This window comes from Cebidichthys violaceus, unplaced genomic scaffold, assembly GCF_023349555.1.
Source record: "Cebidichthys violaceus isolate CVI_PGR_0920_01 unplaced genomic scaffold, fCebVio1.0.p SCAF_13, whole genome shotgun sequence".
In the NCBI taxonomy this organism is placed as follows: domain Eukaryota; kingdom Metazoa; phylum Chordata; class Actinopteri; order Perciformes; family Stichaeidae; genus Cebidichthys; species Cebidichthys violaceus.
The window spans coordinates 7740278-7762229 of record NW_027176296.1 but is presented as its reverse complement, the minus strand read 5'-3'; the positions used below and the strand labels follow the sequence as shown (position 1 = coordinate 7762229).

Sequence of the window (21952 nt, the reverse complement as noted above, 5' to 3'; positions counted from 1 at the left end):
GTGTATTAACTCCAATGGGAGAAGAGAACGTGAACACAGATTATGAACAATTCTTTCATTCCAGTCACCAAAGTAAATATTGGACCCATTTTTCACAAGTAACATATCTTCCGAGCATTCTGACACTGCAATGGCACTTTTCAGACAGACAAGCCTCAGGAATATAATCTTGCAAGACCTGGCAAAGTAATGTTCACAAACTGCCCTAATTAAATTATTTTCACAATGCTAAATATGCTAAATAGCTGTATACAAATCTAATGTTGACAAAAGGAAATATAAATACATTATGCAAATATATCTCAAACTGCTTTCATTCTTCCACACAACATTCACAACACTTCCAAAAGAGATGGCAGATGGGGAAGAGGCAGACTCGTGAGTGTATACCATTTCAAACCATTGGAAGAACTTGTAGTGCAGCATCTTTAGAGTTTCTTTGTTGAAGCCTGACAAGATAGATTTTCGTGTGATCCCACTATTCTGGCTTGATCTCATAATATCGTGAGAATCAAGCTGCCATCCAAAGTAAATATATGTAAACTAGAGTTAACGCATCGCAGTTGTATGCTTCAACCAACAAGTCAAGTTGCCTTTTACATCCATCTCTGTCTAAATTGTCATTACTTCATCATTTTATCCTGTTAGACATTTGTGTGACACTCGTATTTAGCATATGAGTTCTTGAGTTATGGCCAAAGGTCATAGTTACCTTCGACCACCAAATTCTAATCAGTTCATCATTGAGTCCAAGTGGATGTTTGTGCCAAATTTAAAGAATTTCCCTCCAGGCATCCCTGATATATTGTGTTCACGAGAATAGGGCAGACAGACAACACAAAAACATAACGCCACCGGCCACAGCTGTGGCCACAACTGAGGCATACAAATGTACTTAATGTCATTGCCAAAAGGAAGTAAAACCTCAACACATCATCGCTGGAATTCCTCTTTGATCTAAAGTTCAGTTAAAGAAATTTCACAAAGACAGCTTTTGAAGGGAGAGATCCCTAAAAAAAATTAACCTCAACCTGATAGAAGAAAACAAATTCAACAACTTTCTATACAACATCCTGTGCACTAAACCTACCATTAACAATCTACAGCCACGCTAGCTGCTCAGTGAAGGCTGTACTAAACTAATTGCTAACAATGACTTGCTAACATGCTCAAAATCACAATGCTAACATGCTGATGTTTAGCAAGTATGGTTGTGTAGAGCAGAGTTTAAGACCCAATGTGTGAAACCAGCCTGCAAGGTCCGATATGAGTTGTAAATGGAGTAATAACAGAGTTTTCATGCAGGGGTTTGTGACGCAGGTCGGGTCCTGTCTGCTCTTTGTCTGCCTGTCACGCCAAAGGAACTCATTTGTCCCCGGAGGAAGATGGATGACCTGTTACAGAAAAAAAGCCTGCAGGGGGGTTTTTAAACACCTGATGGAATGTGTACATCTGTATGTGTGTGTGTGTGTGTGTGTGTGTGTGTGTGTGTGTGTGTGTGGGTGTGTGTGTGTGTGTATGTGTGTGTGTGTGTGTCTGTGTGAGGAAGTCGCTGTTGTCCCAGTGGCCTGTTTCCTCATTGTCACAATCCTGCCCAGCATGGATTTCCTTCCATGGACAGAAAGGTGTCTGTGTGACAAGAAAACACACACACACACACACACACACACACACACACACCTACACACACTTTCTCACACTTGATCCATTTATGTTCAGATAACAGTCACACTCTTGTTTGTCATGCATTTACAGTTTCTGTTGTCATCTGTACATCTGTCCCAAAGAGGCCAAAGAGCTGGACTAATGGGCAGTTTGGGCTGCACTGTTGTGTATAGTGAACAGAACATTTTGCCAAAAACACACTATTGGAAATGAATAGTGGATAACTCTTGGCTCCAAAACAATCTGGTGCAGGTTAAATGCCTTATTACTTTCAAATCTGTCTCACAGCCTTATCTGCACATTATTTCCACTGATACAGCCAACAACTTCAGCTAAGATAAGCTGCTGCTCTTCTATTTATGAAGCAGTCCCCATCCTGCCTCTCATTCAAAACATGGACGTCCTTGAGTGTCAGCAGTATACTAACAGAGGTCCTGAAGCTTTATGAAAGGTTCAGGGTGAAGAGCACCTCATAAAACACTGCCATCATCCTTCATATAAATCACTTGTTGAATGTATTGCAGGTGTTTCTATCATTTTGTCCAACTCATTTATATCAATGAGGCTGAATAAACACAAATTACAGCCTCCAAAGTGTTCATACAGTTAAAAAAACACATCTCAAACTATTTAACAGAAATGGAACATTATAACTTTCATGAAGGTGGGATTTATTAATACTATTGTATTAGATTGCATTAGTTTTCGATAGTATAGTACTTAACAATTCAAGGGTAAGGATCAAAAAAAATATTAATAACATTAAGGCTTTGCTTTTTTATAGAGTTAAATATATGATCCAGCCCCTGTTCCCACCCAAGTCATTTTTGTACAGTCCCTTAAATTGTTAAAAAGAATAACAATCCAGATTAAATTAGGTCTGCTCAAGTAGTAAAACAGAGCGTGCCTAAAATGATTTGATTCCAAACCAATAATTGGAGGGCGCTCTGTCATTAGTGAATAAATAGCAGCAGCTGTAAACTAAATATGACACATTTAACATGATCCAGACTGAATTTAATAGGCTGTTGCGATCATTTTATCAAAGGCGTGTCACTATATAAAAAATGCCAATATCCAGTCATCTCAGTTTCCAATAAACAAATGTACTGTACCTGTCACTGATGTAGTGCAGCTCAAAAGATCTTATCAAAGGCCTGCAGGCTGTGTAATCATACACACGCACTACTGCTGATAACTGTTTATCTTTCTCCCTTTGATAACAACAAAATCAGATACATAGGCTGCCTGCATAAGGCTCTACACCATGAGGACCTTTCACATAGTCAGTACAGCATGGATAAACAAAACACACTGCCTGGACACAAGTCTACTCATTGCTTGTTTACCTTGCAAAGCAGTTGCAGTAAATCAGTGGGGAAAATTATTCTACAGATAGCACAGCCTTTCCTGTCCACTGTAAACAGTTCCCGTCAGAGAAACCCAAACCCTCTCACCATCACCAAAGTTCTTTCTCTAAGGTTTCACCTCCTTATCCTGCCCAGTGACTGGTCACTCTGCCTGGCAGTTTGAGTAGGGTTTTGGAAATGTTTAAAACCTCAATTTTTTTTGTCTTTATTTAATGAAATTGATTAAAATTTGGGCCTAAGATCTGGCCCTATAACCTTCATACACGACCCAGGATGAGGTTGCAGTACTACATAATATTTGGGGGTTTGCACAGTAGCCTAACCAGTCTTGGAGCCCCTCTGAGGCCATTTATGTAGCCAGGAGCGGGAAGTGGTTAAGACGGCAAGTAACACAAGGCGCCCAGGGACATAAATACTGAGACCTATTAGCTACAAACATAGAGAGAAATAGGACCAATGATCTGTTTCTCAATACTTGGACACCTTAAGGAGAGAGCGAGAACGAGAGAAGGTTATGGCGGTAGAGCTTCGCTTTGACCAGCATAGAGTCGGGGTTGGAGGAAAAGGAGGGAGTCGCTGTCATGGCAACTGCTCATGTTGGCATTTGGTGGACGTGCAAAGCAGAGTGTAAGGTGAGAGACAGAGTGATAGGTTGGCAGATACTGTATCTGTGACATTTAGCCGGTATAGCCCTGCCATAAAATCTCTGATTGAACAGATGCCATATCAAGACCACAAGGCTGGAAGTGGTCCAGCATTACCTCACTAACAGAGGATGGTGTGTTGCCCTGAAGGGAATGTTGATGTTGTTGTTGATCCTCCAGCTCCTCATCTTCAGCCCTCTTTCCTGTTTTCCCTGCATCATATTTTCTTAGGCACCTCTTCGCTCAGCCTTCCTCCCGTCTCAAGACAGACTTTCTCCTGCCCTCTCACCTCATCACTCCTGATCTCTTCCTTTCATCCCTCCTCCTGTTCAGTCTCTCTTGTCCTCCTCGATGTGACCTCCTCATTGCATTCCTGCACGCACTGGGCCTCTGTTTGGTGCAAGGAGCGCAGGGTTGTCCAAGACTTGCATTGAATATCATTCATAACGAGAGTGATGAGGTACTTTTCATTCATTTCCCTTTGCTCTGCTTTCTGTAACCCGCTGGCATGGATGAGAGACAAATCTTATAACTGTTTCTGTGTATTGATGGAATTCCATAAAAAAGATTTCTTAACTAACTGAGTGCAGAACAACAAGCAGAAATTTGGGATAGTTTAGTCAATGTTATGCAGCTGAGAATGGGCGATGGAGGACAACACATTTGTTTAACTGAAAAGTTGAGGGCTCTGTTACGACTGAGTTTGAAGCTCTTTTAAAGTGTGTTGTAACTGGACCAAGAGTCTGAAGCCATGCTAGCAACTCTGTTAAGCTGTACTTTGGCACAATTGTGAGATAAATGCCAACATAAAAATGCTTACATGCTCACAGTGACAATATTAACATGCTGATATTTAACAGATATAATGTTTGCCATGTTCCCCATCTTAGTTTAGCAGGTCTGCATGATACCATCTGATAACCTGCACCAAACACTAATGGGAATGTCAATAGTTTTACAGGTATTTGGTCATAAACCAAAGCATTGCACAAATTAAAATGTTGAACTTATGATGATGCTAGTGATGCTAGATGAAAAATAAATAATTCACCCCGGAGAACATGAATACATGGACCAAATCTCATGCCAATCCATCCTCTAATTGTTGAGACATTTCACTCAAAATTATAGATATTAACATTGTGTTGGTGCAGTAGGACAAGTCGCTGGCTTCTCAAAGTCATCAGGATTCATCCTCTGAGAACTACAAATATATAACTCAGAGGATAAATAAAATCATTTGACCTGGTGATGCCAGAAGAAAGGTTAGGGGATCACCAAAGTCAGTAGGAATTATCATCGGGGGATCATGAATTCATACAATTGTTTGATGTGATATTTCAGTCTGGACAAAAGAGTTGAACAGACATACCAACCAGCTGACCAACAGACCGACATTGCCATTGCCCTGCTGCTCACATGGCTAAAAACAGTCATATGTGCAGTACACGTATTTCTCCAACTGAAACATAATATATGTGATATTCCTCCTGTGCAAACAAAGAACTTCCAAAGAATTGATTACCAAATTTAGCAGCAACACTATTTTTATCCACTCTTTCCTTTACCTAAGACCCACTTCGTCCAGTAAGAATTTCCTGGTCAGACTAAGACAAAGAGGGAAGCGTTCATGAGACCAACATGTTCATCCTCTAAGCCTATGTGTGTACCACACCATATAGCAAAAATATGTGCATTGGTTTTTTTTACCCTATTGCATAATATTTCCTCATTGTCCAAATACCTTTCACCTATACAGTTAACTCAGACGTATTGTTTAGTGTTGACCAAACAACTTTGAAATAACATGCCGGGCTTCTTTTTGGGAAAATGTCATGGGGGGGGGGCTGCTCGCCTCATATGAAAACACCAACACAATGGAGAGGCACAATGGGAATTAAAAAGTCAACTTGTTGACACCTTTCCACACTACCGAGCAGCCAACCCGCATACACACACAGTGCATATGTGAATAAGGTCGGGAGAGTTCAAGAGCCCTTTGCCTCACATATGTCCTGTATGACAGCATTTCATCACAGAGGGCGACTAGACCAGGAAGTGAGGTCATACCTTAGTGTGGTTCTCACAGCTAAATGTCGTACAAATGGGACAGAATATGTCCTGGCTCTGTTATGACACCATGACGCATAACAGCGGCTTTAGGTCATTGGCTCTCTATTATTTGGAATTTTTTTCTCCACATGTGCAAGCAGACCTCACTAACCTGTTTGTGATTGTGACGTGATAAGGGCTCTGTAATAACAAAAACCACAGTGATGAAAGACACCAAAAATGAGGACCAAATGGTGATAAAGTCTGAAACATGCATATAATTTGTAGTCAATAAAAGTGATATCAAATAAAAAGAGCAAATGTTTAAATTATATATAGCCATATCTGATCTAGATTATATGTGTCAGCTCCACCTTTATCCTGTGAGAAAAAAAAAGGTATTCCACAGTATTTTTCCCACCCAGCATGCTATAGAGTACTGCATGGTGTGAAAGGCACAACTAAATCATGATACTAATACTCAAAGCTGCACTTGTTAACTTCAATAAAAAATAACTTTTTATCATATTTGCTCAAACTGTCACTATATCCTGACTCATGGCACATGAGACAGCACATGTGGAAAAAAAAGATCCTCTTTTTGTTGCTTCATATGGCATTAACAAGATCTCTCTGTTCCTGTAGGAAAACAACCAATTAGAGCAGAGGAGTCTCTAATGCCGAGTCAATCATTGCTTGTGAATGCCAACCAAACAGTCAAACAAGGCAGTGTTTCTCAAATATGAGTCAAGATTATGTTACTGTATTGCCTATTTCTCATCTCAAATGTTTTCTGTTCATCTGTAAAATGAGAAAGTTTGAGTCCTGGCCGGTGGGCATAACTTCAGACTACACCAAATACATAAAGATGGTCTGTCCTAATGCATTTATTAGTTTCTGAGTATGGGGAAGTGGGGAAAACAGGAAATTCCCCAAAGCTACAGTATCTCGGAACAATCTCTTTAACTAAATCACACACATTTAGACTATTCTATGTGATCTTCCCTTGATAACTACTGTAAAAACTAAAAAGAAAAACCCAATGTTTTTCACTTCCATTCACTGAGCCTGTGGAGCGGAAACCCTAACCTCCAACTCTAAAAACATCTGACCTGGACTATAGTACAGTGTGTAAATATATATATGTACGTATATACAGTGTATGTATGTATATATATATATATATATATATATATATATATATATATGTATATGAGATGCACCTGTCCTGTGTTTCATCAGTCTGCATAGAGATTTAGAATAAATCATTGAGAGAGGGTGAAACAGATTCACCTGTGTCTAACACATTGTGATTGTGCAGTACTGTAGCAGGTATTTACGTATTATATCATTGTATCAGCATATGTATCAGCATGTTTTTGCAGTGTGTGGGCACAGACAATATGCCTTTGTCTCACTGCATCCTATTTTTCTCCTGTGGGCTGACACACAAACGCACACACGCACCTCATCTACACACATAGTTGTTCCTGGCTTCCGTCAAGTTACAACAGTTTAGAGACAGCACAACAGGAACAATGTGATCTTCTCTTCCTGTCTCACACTTCCTGCCCTCCCCCTCCTCCCCCTCCAGTGACGATAAAGAGAGAGAGAGAGAGAGAGAAAGAGAGAGAGAGAGAGAGAGAGAGAGAGAGAGAGAGAGAGAGAGAGAGAGAGAGAGAGAGAGAGAGAGAGAGAGAGAGAGAAGGAGACAAACAGATGAATGAAAGGGAAAGATAAAAACTTAAGTGGGTGAAAAATACAGCCGGACCGAGACTGGCAATGAATAAAATAGAGAGGGAAGGTGGCAGAGGGAGAGACAGAGAAAGGTATGGATGTTGATATTGTGTGTGTATTTGATAGGAGGTGGTCTGAGGCCAAATCCTGCAGACCACCAAGACATCAACACAAAAACAGTGAGGAGATTCTGTCGTGGGCAAGCAGTGAGTGCACACCACCAAATTACAGGCATTTGATATGAAGCATTTATCAGTGAAATCCTGCATCATTCAGGAACGTTTTCAGTGAAAGTAAATAAAGTATAAAATGGTACTGTAGTGTCAGAAAGGACAACACTGGTGTAACTTTATCTTTTCATTATTATCAACAAATCCCATGAAAAGACCAAAAAAACAAACAATAAAAGGTCCAGTGGGCAGGATTTATGAGATGTTTTAATGTGTTTAATCACCTGAAGTTAAGAATTGTTGTGTTGTTGTTAGCTTACAATGATCCCTTCATAACTACATAGGGAGCACATTATCTACTCTGCCATGTTGAAATATTATACATAAACCTATGCTGTACATACTATTCATACATTAATACAATTGTGGATACAGCTAACAATTACTTCAAATCGATTAATTTACTAATTATTTTTTCGATTAATCATTAGTTTGTTCTATAAAATGCTAGAAAATAGGCTTAGAATTTAAATTAAAAGCTGTAGAAAAATGCAAATCTATTAAAAACAAATAGTGTAGTGTTTTTGAAACAATTGTTTTTTTAAGTTCGGGGGTTTATAACACAACTAGTCTGGTCGCATTTATTGTAATGTAAGAACATATCATTTAAAGGCAAAAGTATAGACCTCTCTCGATATACGAACATGACCTCAATAATTCTTGCTGACCTTGATATTGCCAATTCTGTTTACATGCATACTTATTTACATAAGTCACAAACACTTTAGCCAACCTGATACCAGAATAAACAACAGGGTTTTCCCTACCATTATAAGACTTGGGCATTGCGCAGAAATTGCACATTTTTGTGAAGAGAGTCTGAGAGTCCATTTTACTTATTGTTTCAGTTATTTTATTTCTTATATTTATTTAGAATATTTCATATTTTTTCACATTCCAATCACATTTCTTGTTTTGGTCTTTTCATTGTATTTGTTGATAATGATAATAACAAAAAGTTAAAATACATGTCATGTCAAACTGAAGTCAAGCTTTGCACTGGAAGAAAATAGAAGAAACGTTTGTAGATGAGGAGTGGGTTGTTAACTCGCAGAGTGCAGTCAAGAAAACTCATTGACGGTTTAAAAGAAAATAAACTTCTTCGTAACACATGATTTGGTGAAGACCTTGTTTGCCCTTACATAGAAAGGTCATAATACACATTATCAGGCTGGTTTATCAGATACGTACACAGACACACACACACACTTGCCCAAACTCTCTTACACAAACACACACACACACACACACACACACACACACACACACAAGCTCAGAGCACCTGATGAGCTGCGGTTGTGAAGAAGGAAGCGAAAACTCAGTCCATCTGCTTTGACAGGAAGTCAACATAAGCCACATACAGGCATGCTGACGTCAATCAGAGCCACAGGAACACCTCCCCACACCACACACACACACACACACACACACACACACACACACACATTACTCTCAGTGATGCATATATGCCAGGATAAACACTCATTTTGAATCATACACCTTACCAATCCAACATTTCAAAATGTCACAAAGCAAAGCATTACACCATTACACACTGAAATACTCTCTTACACACGTCAGTTTTTTTTAAAAGATGCTCATACTCACCACAGACACAGAGACACACACACACACACACACACACACACACACACACACACACACACACAGTATAAACATAAACTACCAAGTAACTAGTTGCTTCATTAACTCATAGATTTCAGCCATTACACCAAAGAGCAAACAAGAATTTGGTCAGTAAAGTTTGTGTAAGTGTGATTCTTTGATAAATTCAGAAAAGGACACTTATTGACTGAGGCTTGATTTTCACTAGTTCTTCTTTGATGTCACAATCTGACCCAAGTTGTTTCATGGAAAACAAGTTGGTTATTTGATGGTTAACTACGCTCACTGTTCTCAGTTTCATTGTTGCTCAACTCAGTCTCTTTTTACACAGCAACACATGTCACTGTTTTCAATGTTCTGCCTAGAGTGTGGGAACATCTGCCTACATATGTGAGGTTAAAGGTTGGATACTTCATCGCTTTATTAAAAGAAGTAACTTTATTTTTCATCAATGCCTCCCTGAATCTCCAGCGTCGTCTAAAACATGTTAGCTTGTATGCTTCTGCAAACCACGGAATACTTTGAATGTTCACACTCTGTCAACCAAAAATACGTTTCATATCGGCCTCATCTCGTGCTTGCCGAAACACACAAAACATGCGGTAGACGATTGATTGGTTATGTTTAGGCAACAAAACTACTTGTTTTAGAAAAAATATCATGGTTTATGTTAAAATAATACCGAGACAATGTACTGTAACAAAAGACATGTAACAACATAAATAATTAACAACTGCCTTAAAGTCAACGTTAACTTTTGTTTTTAGGGACACACTCAGCCCTCCCCTGGGTGAAAGTCTTGGGTTTGTTTAATTTTATGTCTTATTCAAAACACAATTGTTTTCCTGCAGTGAAAAACTAAACAAAAACATATTTGTTGGGACACACCAATCCTTTGAATGGACAGCAGAGAAGTGGATTATGAAGCAAGAAGGATTTCAGATATTTCTTTAGACTTGCTGTATACATTTTCGCACCACGAAAAGTTACAATATAACTGACGTAGTTCAGGTGACCACAGCCACTGATGTAATATAGGTGAAGGAGGCTAATACATGTGTACTACAAAAGAAAGATTCTGGGTGTTAAATCAAATGCACAAAAACATTTCCATTACATTTTTCATCTTCAGTCAAGTGGAGTTGCAGATTCAGGTCAGGCCAACTGACCTGAAAATGCATAAATGTCCTCACTAGTTCAAACTGAAATTGATCCTCGCAAAAATAGCAATATAAGACCTCACACACACACACACACACACACACACACACCAAAACACATTTGGAAATGCAGGTTTAAATCAAATGCATACCAAAAAGTGTGTGAAAGAACACATTTATTCTATGCGTCTGTGTGTGTGTGTGTGTGTGTGTGTGTGTGTGTGTGTGTGTGTGTGTGTGTGTGTGTTTGTCTGAAGTACCAGTTCAATTGTGTTTGAACACGGTTAATGAGCTTGATGACAAAATAGTCTGGACTACAATGTCAGAGCTGATGACAGATGGCAGAAAAAAGTGAAAGTCGTCACGTACACGAGTTCATGCGCAAAGGACGAGACGGAGGAGAGAGGCAGGGAGGGAGGAGGAGGTGAGAATAATGAGAACAAGGAAAAATGGTGGCAGAAGAATGTTCGAGCCAGATATAAAGCAGATAAAAACGTTCTTCACGCAGCTTTACAGAAGTTAGACACGTAGCAGGATATTCCTCTGAGCTTCTTACCTGGGAGACAAACTCTGGTGATTGGAGGCTGAGTGGTTGCTGCAGGAGACCTCCTGAAAGAAGGGGGGGGGGGGCAAAAGGAAAGAATGAGGTCAGAAAGATGTTACAATATAAAAATATAAAATACACTTACTTACCTACTTATTCTTCTTTAAATGCTTCATCCAAATAACAAATACAATTTTGTATAGTGAGGTAAAAGCTTAAAAGACATCAAACATTGGGGTCTAATTCAACATTTTGGTAAAAACAGTTATTCACTTCTAGCAAAGAGTTAGATCAGACAATCAATGAGAAGTAGGGTCATTTTCTCATAGACTTCTATAGAATCAATTATTTTTGCAAACAGAGGAGTCGCCACCTGCTGTCTATTAGAAAAAATGCTTTAAGACACTTTGGCATTGATTTCACTTTTCAGACCCGGAGGTTGCCATCTGACAGACATGAGACATATTCTCATTTAACTTCAGGCAAAAAAGTGAATAAGCATATTTACCAAAATGGCTACTATTCCTTTAACTGTGTTCTGTGTGTGTTCATGGAATTAACACGGGGTACCCCACCCCCCACCCACAGAACATAAAATGAATCGTGAATGGGGTCACTTAAAACTCAAGTTGAAACAGTTCCTGAAGAGAGATCAGACAGTAATTATGGGTCATCAGATGCCTTTTATTAGTTTAGTTTTGGTATTTTTATTGTAATGGAGCCTTGTGCTTGTTTAGGCAGGCATATTTGTTGTTTTATAGTCCAATGTTTCAGTCACATATGGCCTCGTCCTAGCAGTAACATCCTGTGCAGGATCTGTAAGTCTGGGAGTCTGCTGACTGACAATTGGAAAGTGGGTTACAATTGATACTTTAACTTTCAGAAGGTACTCACTGATCATCTGCCTGATCTTCTGTGTGAAATCGGGTCTATGTGTGCATTAACATGATGCTGCTGCCTGTATACCTGTGTGCATGGTTTAGTTTCCGCTCTTGTCTATGTGTGGGTGTCAGAGACGAATGTAGGTCAGACAGGAATACAGCTATCTGAGTGTCTATAAATCCTTTGAAAGAGGATCTTTAGTATCTTTAGAAACAAACACACACAGACACACACAGACACACACACACACACACACACACACACACACACACACACACACACACACACACACACAAAAGCCTGAGGAATGAAGCAAATGGTGCCCTAAATACATAGTGCATCTGCATCTGCAGCCTCACCTCCATTGGAAGGTGATGGGTTTGCTACTTTTCTCTGTTTTATATTATTGTAAACTGAATATATTTGGAATTAAATAACTGACGCACAAAACAAGCACGCATTGATAACGATCATGATAAATTGAGTTTAGATTAGTAGATGTATAACTCTATATATATATATATATATATATATACACACACACACACACACACACTTTGCAAATCACTGACTGTGAATTTTATAATTCTTTTAAACTCACATAATGACATGTAAAAGGCATGTACTGTGTTTGTTTGCTAGACTGCCTTAGCTTAACTGTGAGCGCTGGGAAGAGCTGTAGTGTCAGATGTCATACATCAGTCTATTTAAAGCTCAATACTTCTTCCCTGTGGTGACATAGTGGAACTGCAGTCTGCACATGCTGTCTAAATGAGTGATCAGCCCTTGACTTTTTGGTGATTTTAAAAGCTGTGCTGAGGCTAAATTTGATGTATTTTCATTTATACTGCAAACTGTTTATATTGTTTAAGAGTCTTTTTTATTTTCATTCCGCACTCTGCCACAAGGGAATCTAATAAATGTATCCCAAGAGTGTCTAAGTGAGCTTCAACTTGATTTATAACACTCTTTAGAGGTCCACAAAACATAATAAAATATGAAGTTAATGTTTTATTCTCAAGTGGCTAGTCTGAATTTTATAGTCTGCCCGAAGTATTTTCCTAATGTTGTTGGAGTCAATGCAGATCACTGAAGTAAGAATTTGAGAAGAAAAAAAGCCATGTAAAAATGTTTGAATGTTGGTCTTAAATCAATAGCACTTACTTGCTGGAGGCACACTGGACATTGGTCAGTACAGTGAAGTTATTCCTCACACTACGAAGGCTTGCCAGAACCTAGAAAAGCAGAGGAAGAGGTTATTATTAGGATCCTTTATAACGTAGACAGTATATTCAAAATAATTTGCACTTTTTTCTTGACAGTGAGTTTTCGAGAATTAGTGTTGATACCAGGCTCATTTTGGGTTACAGACAGAAAGATGTGTTTACCTGAGCAAAAGGCGTTACAATCAGGTCATCACCATGTCTGAAATCACACACACAATAGAGAGAAGTAATCAGAAGAATCCTCAAATAAAAGTACACACTAACTATCAGGTTATGCTGTTGCATAAAGCTTATATGCTGAAGTGCTTTCTGTCAACTTGGGCATGGTTGTTAAAAGCAAAGAGTTAAGTAAGAACAAAAGGGAAAGACTATCATGACCCAGCCAGCCTCATTACTATAATTAACTGAAAGAGTCCAAAGAGGGAGAGGAGTATGGGAGGACGTTCATGGGTCAAACCAGGAGTCTATTGTTTTGATGGGATGTAACTTTGTAAGGCACTCACAGAGTGACCTATCTTCGTAAGCTCAGACAGGGCAAAATACTGAATTACTGTTTCAAATCATTGTCATGTTGAGTCCTGTAGTAGACTCCTTAAACCCACCACCATCACTATGTATCAGATCTTCCACAGGTGGGCTTAAAGGTCCAGTGTGGAGCGTTTTGGGGGATCTATTAGTGGATATAATATTCATAACTATGTTTTCAAGCAAGAATCGTTGTGTTTTTGTTAGCTTAGAACGAGCCCTTCATAGTGTTGCACCGCCATGTTTCTACAGTAGCCCATAATGGACAAACCAGACGTGACGTAGTTTAATGGTCAAAAGTACTACTTTGTATCTTGGCTTTATTCAACTAGATTTACATTTAGCTAGGGCAGGTGATAATTCAGTATTGTTGTTAGCAACCTTTGGATTTTAACTTTATTGTCCCGTAGAAGAAACTTTTCTTGCAGCCAAATGAAACCCAAAAACACACAGACAACCTTCAACAACCTTTCAAGCTACACAAAGGCAGCCCTATAGCTCACTGGTAATGCTGTTTGGGCTGTATGCAGATCCAAAAGGATTTACCTGCAGACACTACTCACAGTGATGAAAATAAAATTGGAATCTATATTTTTATTCAAAGTTTATATTTTTCTTAAAAAAATGCTAGAACTGAACACCACTCAGTGATGCAGTGAGAGCCTTTTGTAATAAAGATGCAAATACAACATTATCTACCAGAGAGATCAGGTATCCATTGAGGAAACTGAACTGAATTTGAAGTAAAGGAAGTGCATTATCAGAGGTTTACTCAGCATTGTTGATTGTTTTTCATTAAACTACCATTACAGAATGGACAACAAGATATTGTATCCTAATTTATTATTTGCTTGGTATATGTATGTATATAATATATACAGTATGTAAATGTAGGTATATAGGAATGTACATCTTCCTAGATATCTGTATATGCCACCTTGTTATGTGCATCTTTCTTTGACTCTGGCATGTACATACTTGTGCTTTGTGTGCATGTGTGTGTCTGTCATATTTACAGTTCAGAGGCGATGGAGGAGTTTCGTGACATGGACTTGGGTGACAGATCATAGTCGCTGTCAGAGCGGTAGAGGAAGGACTCTCGGCGCTGGTTATGACCGGGGAAGTTAGTGTGAAGGACCAGACCAGAGCCGGGGGAGGCCTGGGGGTCCAGAGGGCTGCAGCTGGCGGATGGGCCATTCTCCACATCAAAACTGAAAACAGATGAACACACAGTTTTTAAGATGTTTATTCGTCATTGCAGATTGTTGTTTTAATTGTTGTTAGCAATGTGAAACGTAGAACAGGCAGAGAGAGATAAATGACTTCCAGATAGGAGACGACTGGAGCTGGATTTAAGAATGCAAAGCAACCTAGTGTAGGTTTTCAGGTTGCATTAGACTCAAATATTACTTTGCTACGAAACACTCCTTTTCCCATCAACAAATCATAAAAACAAGTCTTTCTGATAAAACATTTGTTTTCATTATCGAGTGCTCTGTGGACCTGATCAGGTTTAAACGACCAAGCATGAGGAAACGAAAAGAGTAATTTCTTCACGTATACACCACCAACATCCCCTTAAGAGATTAGCTGCAGTCACTCACTCTCACACATGATCATGTACGGTGCAAACACACATTTATGGATGGACTTGACATGACCGGGCAAGAAAGGGCAGAGTGACATGCGAAAGTGCACACTGTTCATTCACTGATGGACATTAGTTAGAGCAATGCTCCTACATTCATGAGGAAAACGTGGGGGAATGGGGGAAGGAGGAGAAGGATCTCATTAGGCCATCATCAAAGAAGAGAAGAGGAGGAGACATCACTTGAAGGACATTTTTTATGGCTGTGGGGCGTCTTCCGATCAAACAAACAACTGTGAGATGTGTTGTATGTGTGACATTTTCCACAGCAGTTTGAGTTTATGCAGGTCACACCACTTTGTTCTGCCTTGATGGCCACTACTTCCTCTTCTGTATAATAAACACACACCAGCAGAGAAGGTACTGGTTACACTACAAACTTAAAGTCCCCCTCCACCCAAAGATGTTTTGCTTATTGTTGCTTCATTTTGATGTTTGACCTTCATTGAGTAGAATGATAAAATGTCTGCTGAAGGGAGGATGTTTCTCTGTGCTCACTTCAAATCTGAGTTGAAACAATGATTTTTGGGACAAAACTAGAAGACTAGAAGCCGCTTGCCGTCATATTTACAACTTACACCGGTATGATGTGAAAATGTGAAACTTCCAGCAGCTATACACTAAAATTGGACTTTCACAATATTTACATATTTATAGAATCTGGATTTGAGATTTATTCAAAACATGGTATGTTGAAATGTCTGGAGAAGAAGAGAAATAAATAATCTACCGTTTGTAGAGTATATGGGACTGGATGGGTGGGATTTCTAATGGGTTTTTTTACCCCAGGAAAAAGGGGAAAGTGAGTAAAGGGTGAAGGGATGTCTTTTACACAAATGATGGGAATCTGTTCCAAACAAAAACAATGACGTGTATAACATCAGAGATAAAAGCTCAATCTGTAAAAGAGTCACAGACAGTTCAAAACGCTTTACAAAAGGGTGAAATGACAGGAAATAAACAAGACAGACAAGACAATAAATAAGTAAAGGGCTCAAACTACAAACTACAAAGTCCAAACGTATTAAACTAGAAGAAAACAAGTCTCAGTAGTTTTAAGATGCTTTTTGAAAATGTGCAAATCTGGATTCTATTGTGTGAAGCTGATACAAAGTCGAGCAGCAAAAACGCTGTCCTTCAAAAAGCCAGAAGTCCCTGTTCTGAAAACCAGAGGCTCTTCCCAGGAGAGAGAGGCCTAAACAACTCCTGACCTTCAGCCCTTGAATGTAGAAAATGAACTGATTAGATTGATTAGGGATTATCATTTTCTGAGTTTCTTAAAATATGTTAAGAAGCCAAAAGACAATATGCAAACTGTGAATTAAAACTTTGAGGGACAAGCACAGGGTTTCTATGGATTACAACACTGCTTTGAAACAACGATTAGGCTCGCTAACTTTGGATGCCGTTTGTAAGCCACGCTAGCAAATTAGGAATGAAATGCTGTATTCATTGTAATCGCTTCATCAAACAATGGAAAGGTTGATGTGCGCATATTAATGGTATGTTTGACAAAAGAAAATGGAAAATGTAGTTAATTTAGCAATCTCAAAATTAGAGTGTGTGATAGATGTGTGAACCAAGTAATGTGTTTGTTAAAAGCTTTGGTGCCGAGTCCTACAGGGTGGGAAAGCTATAGAATGATGCTAAAACATGACTTAAGTTAAGATACAGTGAGGGGTTTCTCTTGTTGTAAAGTCTCTGTACTACAAGGCCGATATTGCGTCATACAGCAGGTCTACATCTTCGTGTAGCATGTTAAAATAAACCATGTGTATGTTGGATTACGACATGGGGTTCACAGATGGATCAGTAATAGAAAACAGGAGGGAAACAGTCAAATACAGAAATCTGAGAAAGTTGAATATGCTAAATATGTGCACAAATACAGCCTCTCAATGACATGAGGAACACATAAAAGGCTTGGATAGCACTAGATTTCAACTCTTGGTGCTCTTGCTGGCTGAGGAAGAGGAACAGCACTCCTTTTTTTCTGTGAATTATGACGTGCTGCTACAATTAGTGCAAGCGTTTGTTATGCAGAATTTCTTGTTAAATTTTCTGTTTCATAACATATCATGATGCACTAAAACTAAAAAAAGGAATGAACACAAAGGATCAAAGGTAAATGAACAGTGTGTCTGTGTGCATGTGTTATATATGCATACGCATGCATGCCTGCACTATCCACCGCTTATTGGATGGTTGACTGCTCTGCCCTCAGGTCAATCCACTGGCTTTGTGTGTTGTGATCACGTGTGGAGAAGACTAATTCTGGAGTCAGAGCAGGCAAGTAGTCATCCACAACACGCACGTCTAACAACTGTCTGACATTTTTCTCTTGTGTTCTATAAAAGCTTAACTGCATCACATTAACTTAGTAGATGGAGATGATATACTGTGCCAAGAAAATTCTAAAGGATAACATTTTCAAGTCAAAACCTTACTGAAGTAAAAGAATAGAAGTAATATCAGCAAAATGTACTTCAAATATCAAAAGTAAACGTATGCATTAACGCAAGAAAATAGCCCCTGTGACTGATGCTTAATGTGGCATTATTGTTAAAACCAGTAAGTCACGTAGTCGATCTATTCACCAGGTATGGATACAATGTCTGCTTTATACTAAATTTGTAATTCTAAAACAGTTTGCAAATAACTACTCACGGTTATCTACATTAGACACATCATTCAAAACTAAAACTGTGTGTTTTATTTGCTAAACACAGCCACTGAAATACCTACACTCAATTATCAATCCCCTGCATCCATAATGCACCTGTGAAAACACCTGTAACCAATTAGATCACTTAGAAATTAGAGGTTGAACACTATTAATATGATTCAGGCTTGCTCTTTGGTGGAAGTAAATTTAAAGTAAACATTTAACACGGACGGACTTACGACTCCCTTGTGTCCGTCTGGGTGACTGTCTGTGGTCTACTTTGGTCCCCATGTAGCACTGACTCAAACTCCCATCATGTCCCATGGAAAATACAGCTAAATAAGTTAAACTATTTTGACCTTGAAAAGCCATTCTTGATCTTTAGAAACAGTGTTGCTAACAAAATAATCTAAAATGAAAAGGTCAAACTAGCTTTTCTGAACAGCATCTCTTTTTACAAATATATTTGCTGAATGAAGAGTACTCAGTAGACCGCTGAGCTTTGATTATTTCATGACATAAACAAAACAAAAACAGGCTTATAATGACTGTAGAAAAATAGGAACATTTATCTTATGGCTGTGCTTATACCCTGGTGTACTTAACCCTTACATACTGTTTATATTTGATGAAAACATAAAAGCCATAATGACTTAAATGTATTGTATTGAATTTGAAAATGGCATAAACATTCTGGAACTGTTGGAATTAATAATATAACCATGTTTAATCAGTGCAACCATTAAACGCTGTCCTCACTGCTATATCATAAGAAATCATAATTATCAATATTAATTCAACATTTACCACTTAGAACACAAAACATTAAAATGCTTATTATAGTCAACAATCAGTCGGTAATCAGAGTTTTCTTCCACGTTGTCTTCCTGCTCTGACACATCCTCCAAATCACTCTCAACCTCCTCATCTTGGAAGAACAGATCAAGGTCCTGTTACAGCTCAGGTACCTTTTATAATGTTATGAACCCCCCCACCACCCTCCCAACCCAAATTGATTCAAATGTGTTACTTTGTAGATTATTTCATAATATTGCAGGTGCTTGTGCTTGCAGGTGCAGATCTTGTGTCTGTGACAAGGCACCCTGTGACCTCTGGATGACTTCTGTTCCCTTTGTGCACCATGATCACTCCTGTGCTGTTTTACTATTTCACTGTTTCGAGGCTCCCCCATGCCACTTCAAAGACCAGCAGGTGTCTGTCTCTGCGGGAACCTGGGCAAACGTCGTGAGAACACAGACAGTTCTTGTGACAATGTCGAGGTCCCCCTTGAACTCTGTCACCACTGTCCCATAAAAAATACACACAAACATGGCCTGTACAGTTTCACAGTTTCAAGATTCCCTAAAACCACCATTTTCCTTGATTTGACCCACACTGGTAGATCTAAAATCCATCTCAATAGATAAGGGTCAAATTTGACCCGAAACAGCCTCAGTGTACAAAAATGTGTCGCACCTGTTCAAAAGTATACAATTTTAAAATATTAAAATTTTTGTGTATTTTGGGTCACTTTAGGAAAAGTCATCAAATTTCAGGCTAAAAGAATGACGTTTAGGGTATTTTTACTGCTGTCAAATGTCAAAACGGGTCAAATTTGACTCTAACAGTATGTAAGGGTTAACAAAGGAGGGAGTCCAAGAATTTAGCCTTCAAAATACAAGACAAAGACAGACCTTGGGAACTTTTCTATGGGGGTGTCCTGGTGGTTTAGTGGATTAGTGTATTTGTCTGGGAAACCAGTCTCACTCATACCACCACCCCATGCTTTCTCTTTAAAGTTCATGTACAGAACAACTTCGACATCAGCACTCAAATCTCACACATGTACTCACACAACATAGACAAATGCAAAATTCATGTTCTTGCTCAGTCAATTAGAAGCATGGCGTCTGTTCAAAGAGAACAAAGACTACTGAGAGATCAAGAGAACCAGAGGCCAAATGCTTTATTTCAATAAGCTTCCTAGCAAGAAGGGAAATAATCAGTCAAACCAGCATGAAAAGGAGCAAAGCGTCACCGGGTTTCATGACGCACGTTTGTGTTGATATGTTTTTACAGGATGGCATGTCATCTGTATACCTTCCAAAGGACTACTTGGGACACCGATTCCTTGGGGATGAACATTTCCAACTAATCATGATCATTATGGTACTGCATAGGCTGAGACAGTTATGATGTTGGTGTTATTTTTCACTAAAGCAATCAGGAAGCCCTTCCTCTGGCCCTAAAATGATTTGCTAGGATGACACAACATTCCTTTCCCATGATCCAGCTGCATCTGTCCGACTGACGACCAGACTGACCGAGTGATGGACTTGCCCAAAGGTTTATTGACAAACAGACAAGTAGAGAACTTCTCTCATTATTTTAGGTTTATTTTAGTTTATCAACATTAGCTTCTGCAGTAGTTATGCGTTAAGTCCTCCATAAAATAAAAATTCCTGAAGACTAAGACAATATCAGAAAGGAAGATGAGTGTACTCACTGATACTCTGCTTTAAGTATATATGCAATTGATTCCCTAATACTGTTTGGTAACTTGTTCCTTTCTACAGAAGCCCCGTACACAACTGTATATGTTCCTCACCAGATCTGGATCTTATTTTCAGGGCCAGGTGCAGTTAAAAAAAATGTCCATCTGACCAAGAACTATACTGGATTATAATCAGTCAACATGTCAGAGATGTACTGGGATGCTAAATCATTAAGTGCTTTAAAGACTATACTTAGAATTTTTAAATTGATTCTGCATTGCACTGTAAGCTGACCAAAAAGTTAAAGAAAAAGTATCTTGTACTTAAAGTCAAATCACAAGCTTAAATTGGTACGTTAGTGCTACATTAAATTAAATTGATATTAAATTACATTAAATCCCTGATCACCAGAGACGTAAACTTGTTAAATCCAAGCAGACATTTGGGGGCACATTCTCTGACTAACATCTGTCCTGCATATAAGCTATTTTTTCTCATGAAGAGTCTTCATTTAAAATGTGGTTGAACTTGGGACAGGGCAGCAGCTACTGTGAGCAGACAAAAGTAACATAAAGCAGAGGCTAAACTGAAAACATCCAGTAACATAAGATAGCAAAGGGGAGTAAGAGGATTTGTGACAAATAATACACATTTTATTTCTGGGAAATGACTCCACTTCCCAGCTCTTAGACAATGGTGCAGTTCCAGGTCACTGGCCAATAGGCTTACCTTCATTCTCATTTACTGGTAAATGAATATCCTGTGTGTTGACTCATGTGGCTGTAGGTGTGTGGGGACTGATGATACCGGCGTAGAACTATGTTACGCCCTGTTTGATTCAGTATTGCTGAGATGAGTTATGGGGCATGCAACTAACAATTATTTTCAATAGCAATTCACTTAACTCTGATGCTGATTATTGTCTTGCTTCAACGATCAATCGTTTTGTTATTAAAATCCCCTGTATGATTTCCAGCAGCCCAAAGTGATATCTTCAAATATAATGTTTTGCCGGACCAATGCGCACAATTCTAAAGATATTCAGATTACTACAGGGCTGTACTGAATAGTTCGACACTTCATTCATAATGTCAACTTTACAATTACTATCATTATTAATAACTTACAGAATTATTGCATGCTCAGTCCTCGTCTCTATACGTGTCTCAGTCATCAGTCTAAAAGTCAGAATTTATGGAAAATGAATATATAGATTCTTTCTTTTACTTTAACCGTTGAATTGTCCTCTATCATTAATACCTCTCACTGCTCACCTGGGTAAAATACAAAACAGGAAACTACAACTCCACAGTGTGTTAAGAAGAAACGGACACTTTGTTCGTAAACACTCGTAAAAAGGGAGCCACAGACTGCCACAGACAGGGAGAGAGAGAGTTTTCTTATACTTTGAATTATCCTTCCTTCCTGTGTGTAATGGTGAGGGGAAACCAGTCACCATTTGTCTGTTGGGTTGTGCAAACAG

At 38.8% G+C, this 21952-nt stretch overlaps 1 protein-coding gene across 4 annotated transcripts in view; it reads right to left on the bottom strand.

Annotated features, from left to right (window-relative positions):
• Positions 1 to 21952, bottom strand: part of pde4ba (phosphodiesterase 4B, cAMP-specific a) — a 165667-nt gene that overhangs the window by 39598 nt on the left and 104117 nt on the right. For all 4 annotated transcript variants that reach the window (XM_068707607.1, XM_068707608.1, XM_068707610.1 and 1 more), the window contains 4 exons: positions 14678 to 14872; positions 13299 to 13335; positions 13075 to 13145; positions 11041 to 11093 (listed from right to left, as the gene is read on the bottom strand). In XM_068707607.1, the coding sequence (XP_068563708.1) occupies positions 11041 to 11093; positions 13075 to 13145; positions 13299 to 13335; positions 14678 to 14872 (356 nt within the window). The remainder of the gene's footprint in view (positions 1 to 11040; positions 11094 to 13074; positions 13146 to 13298; positions 13336 to 14677; positions 14873 to 21952) is intronic.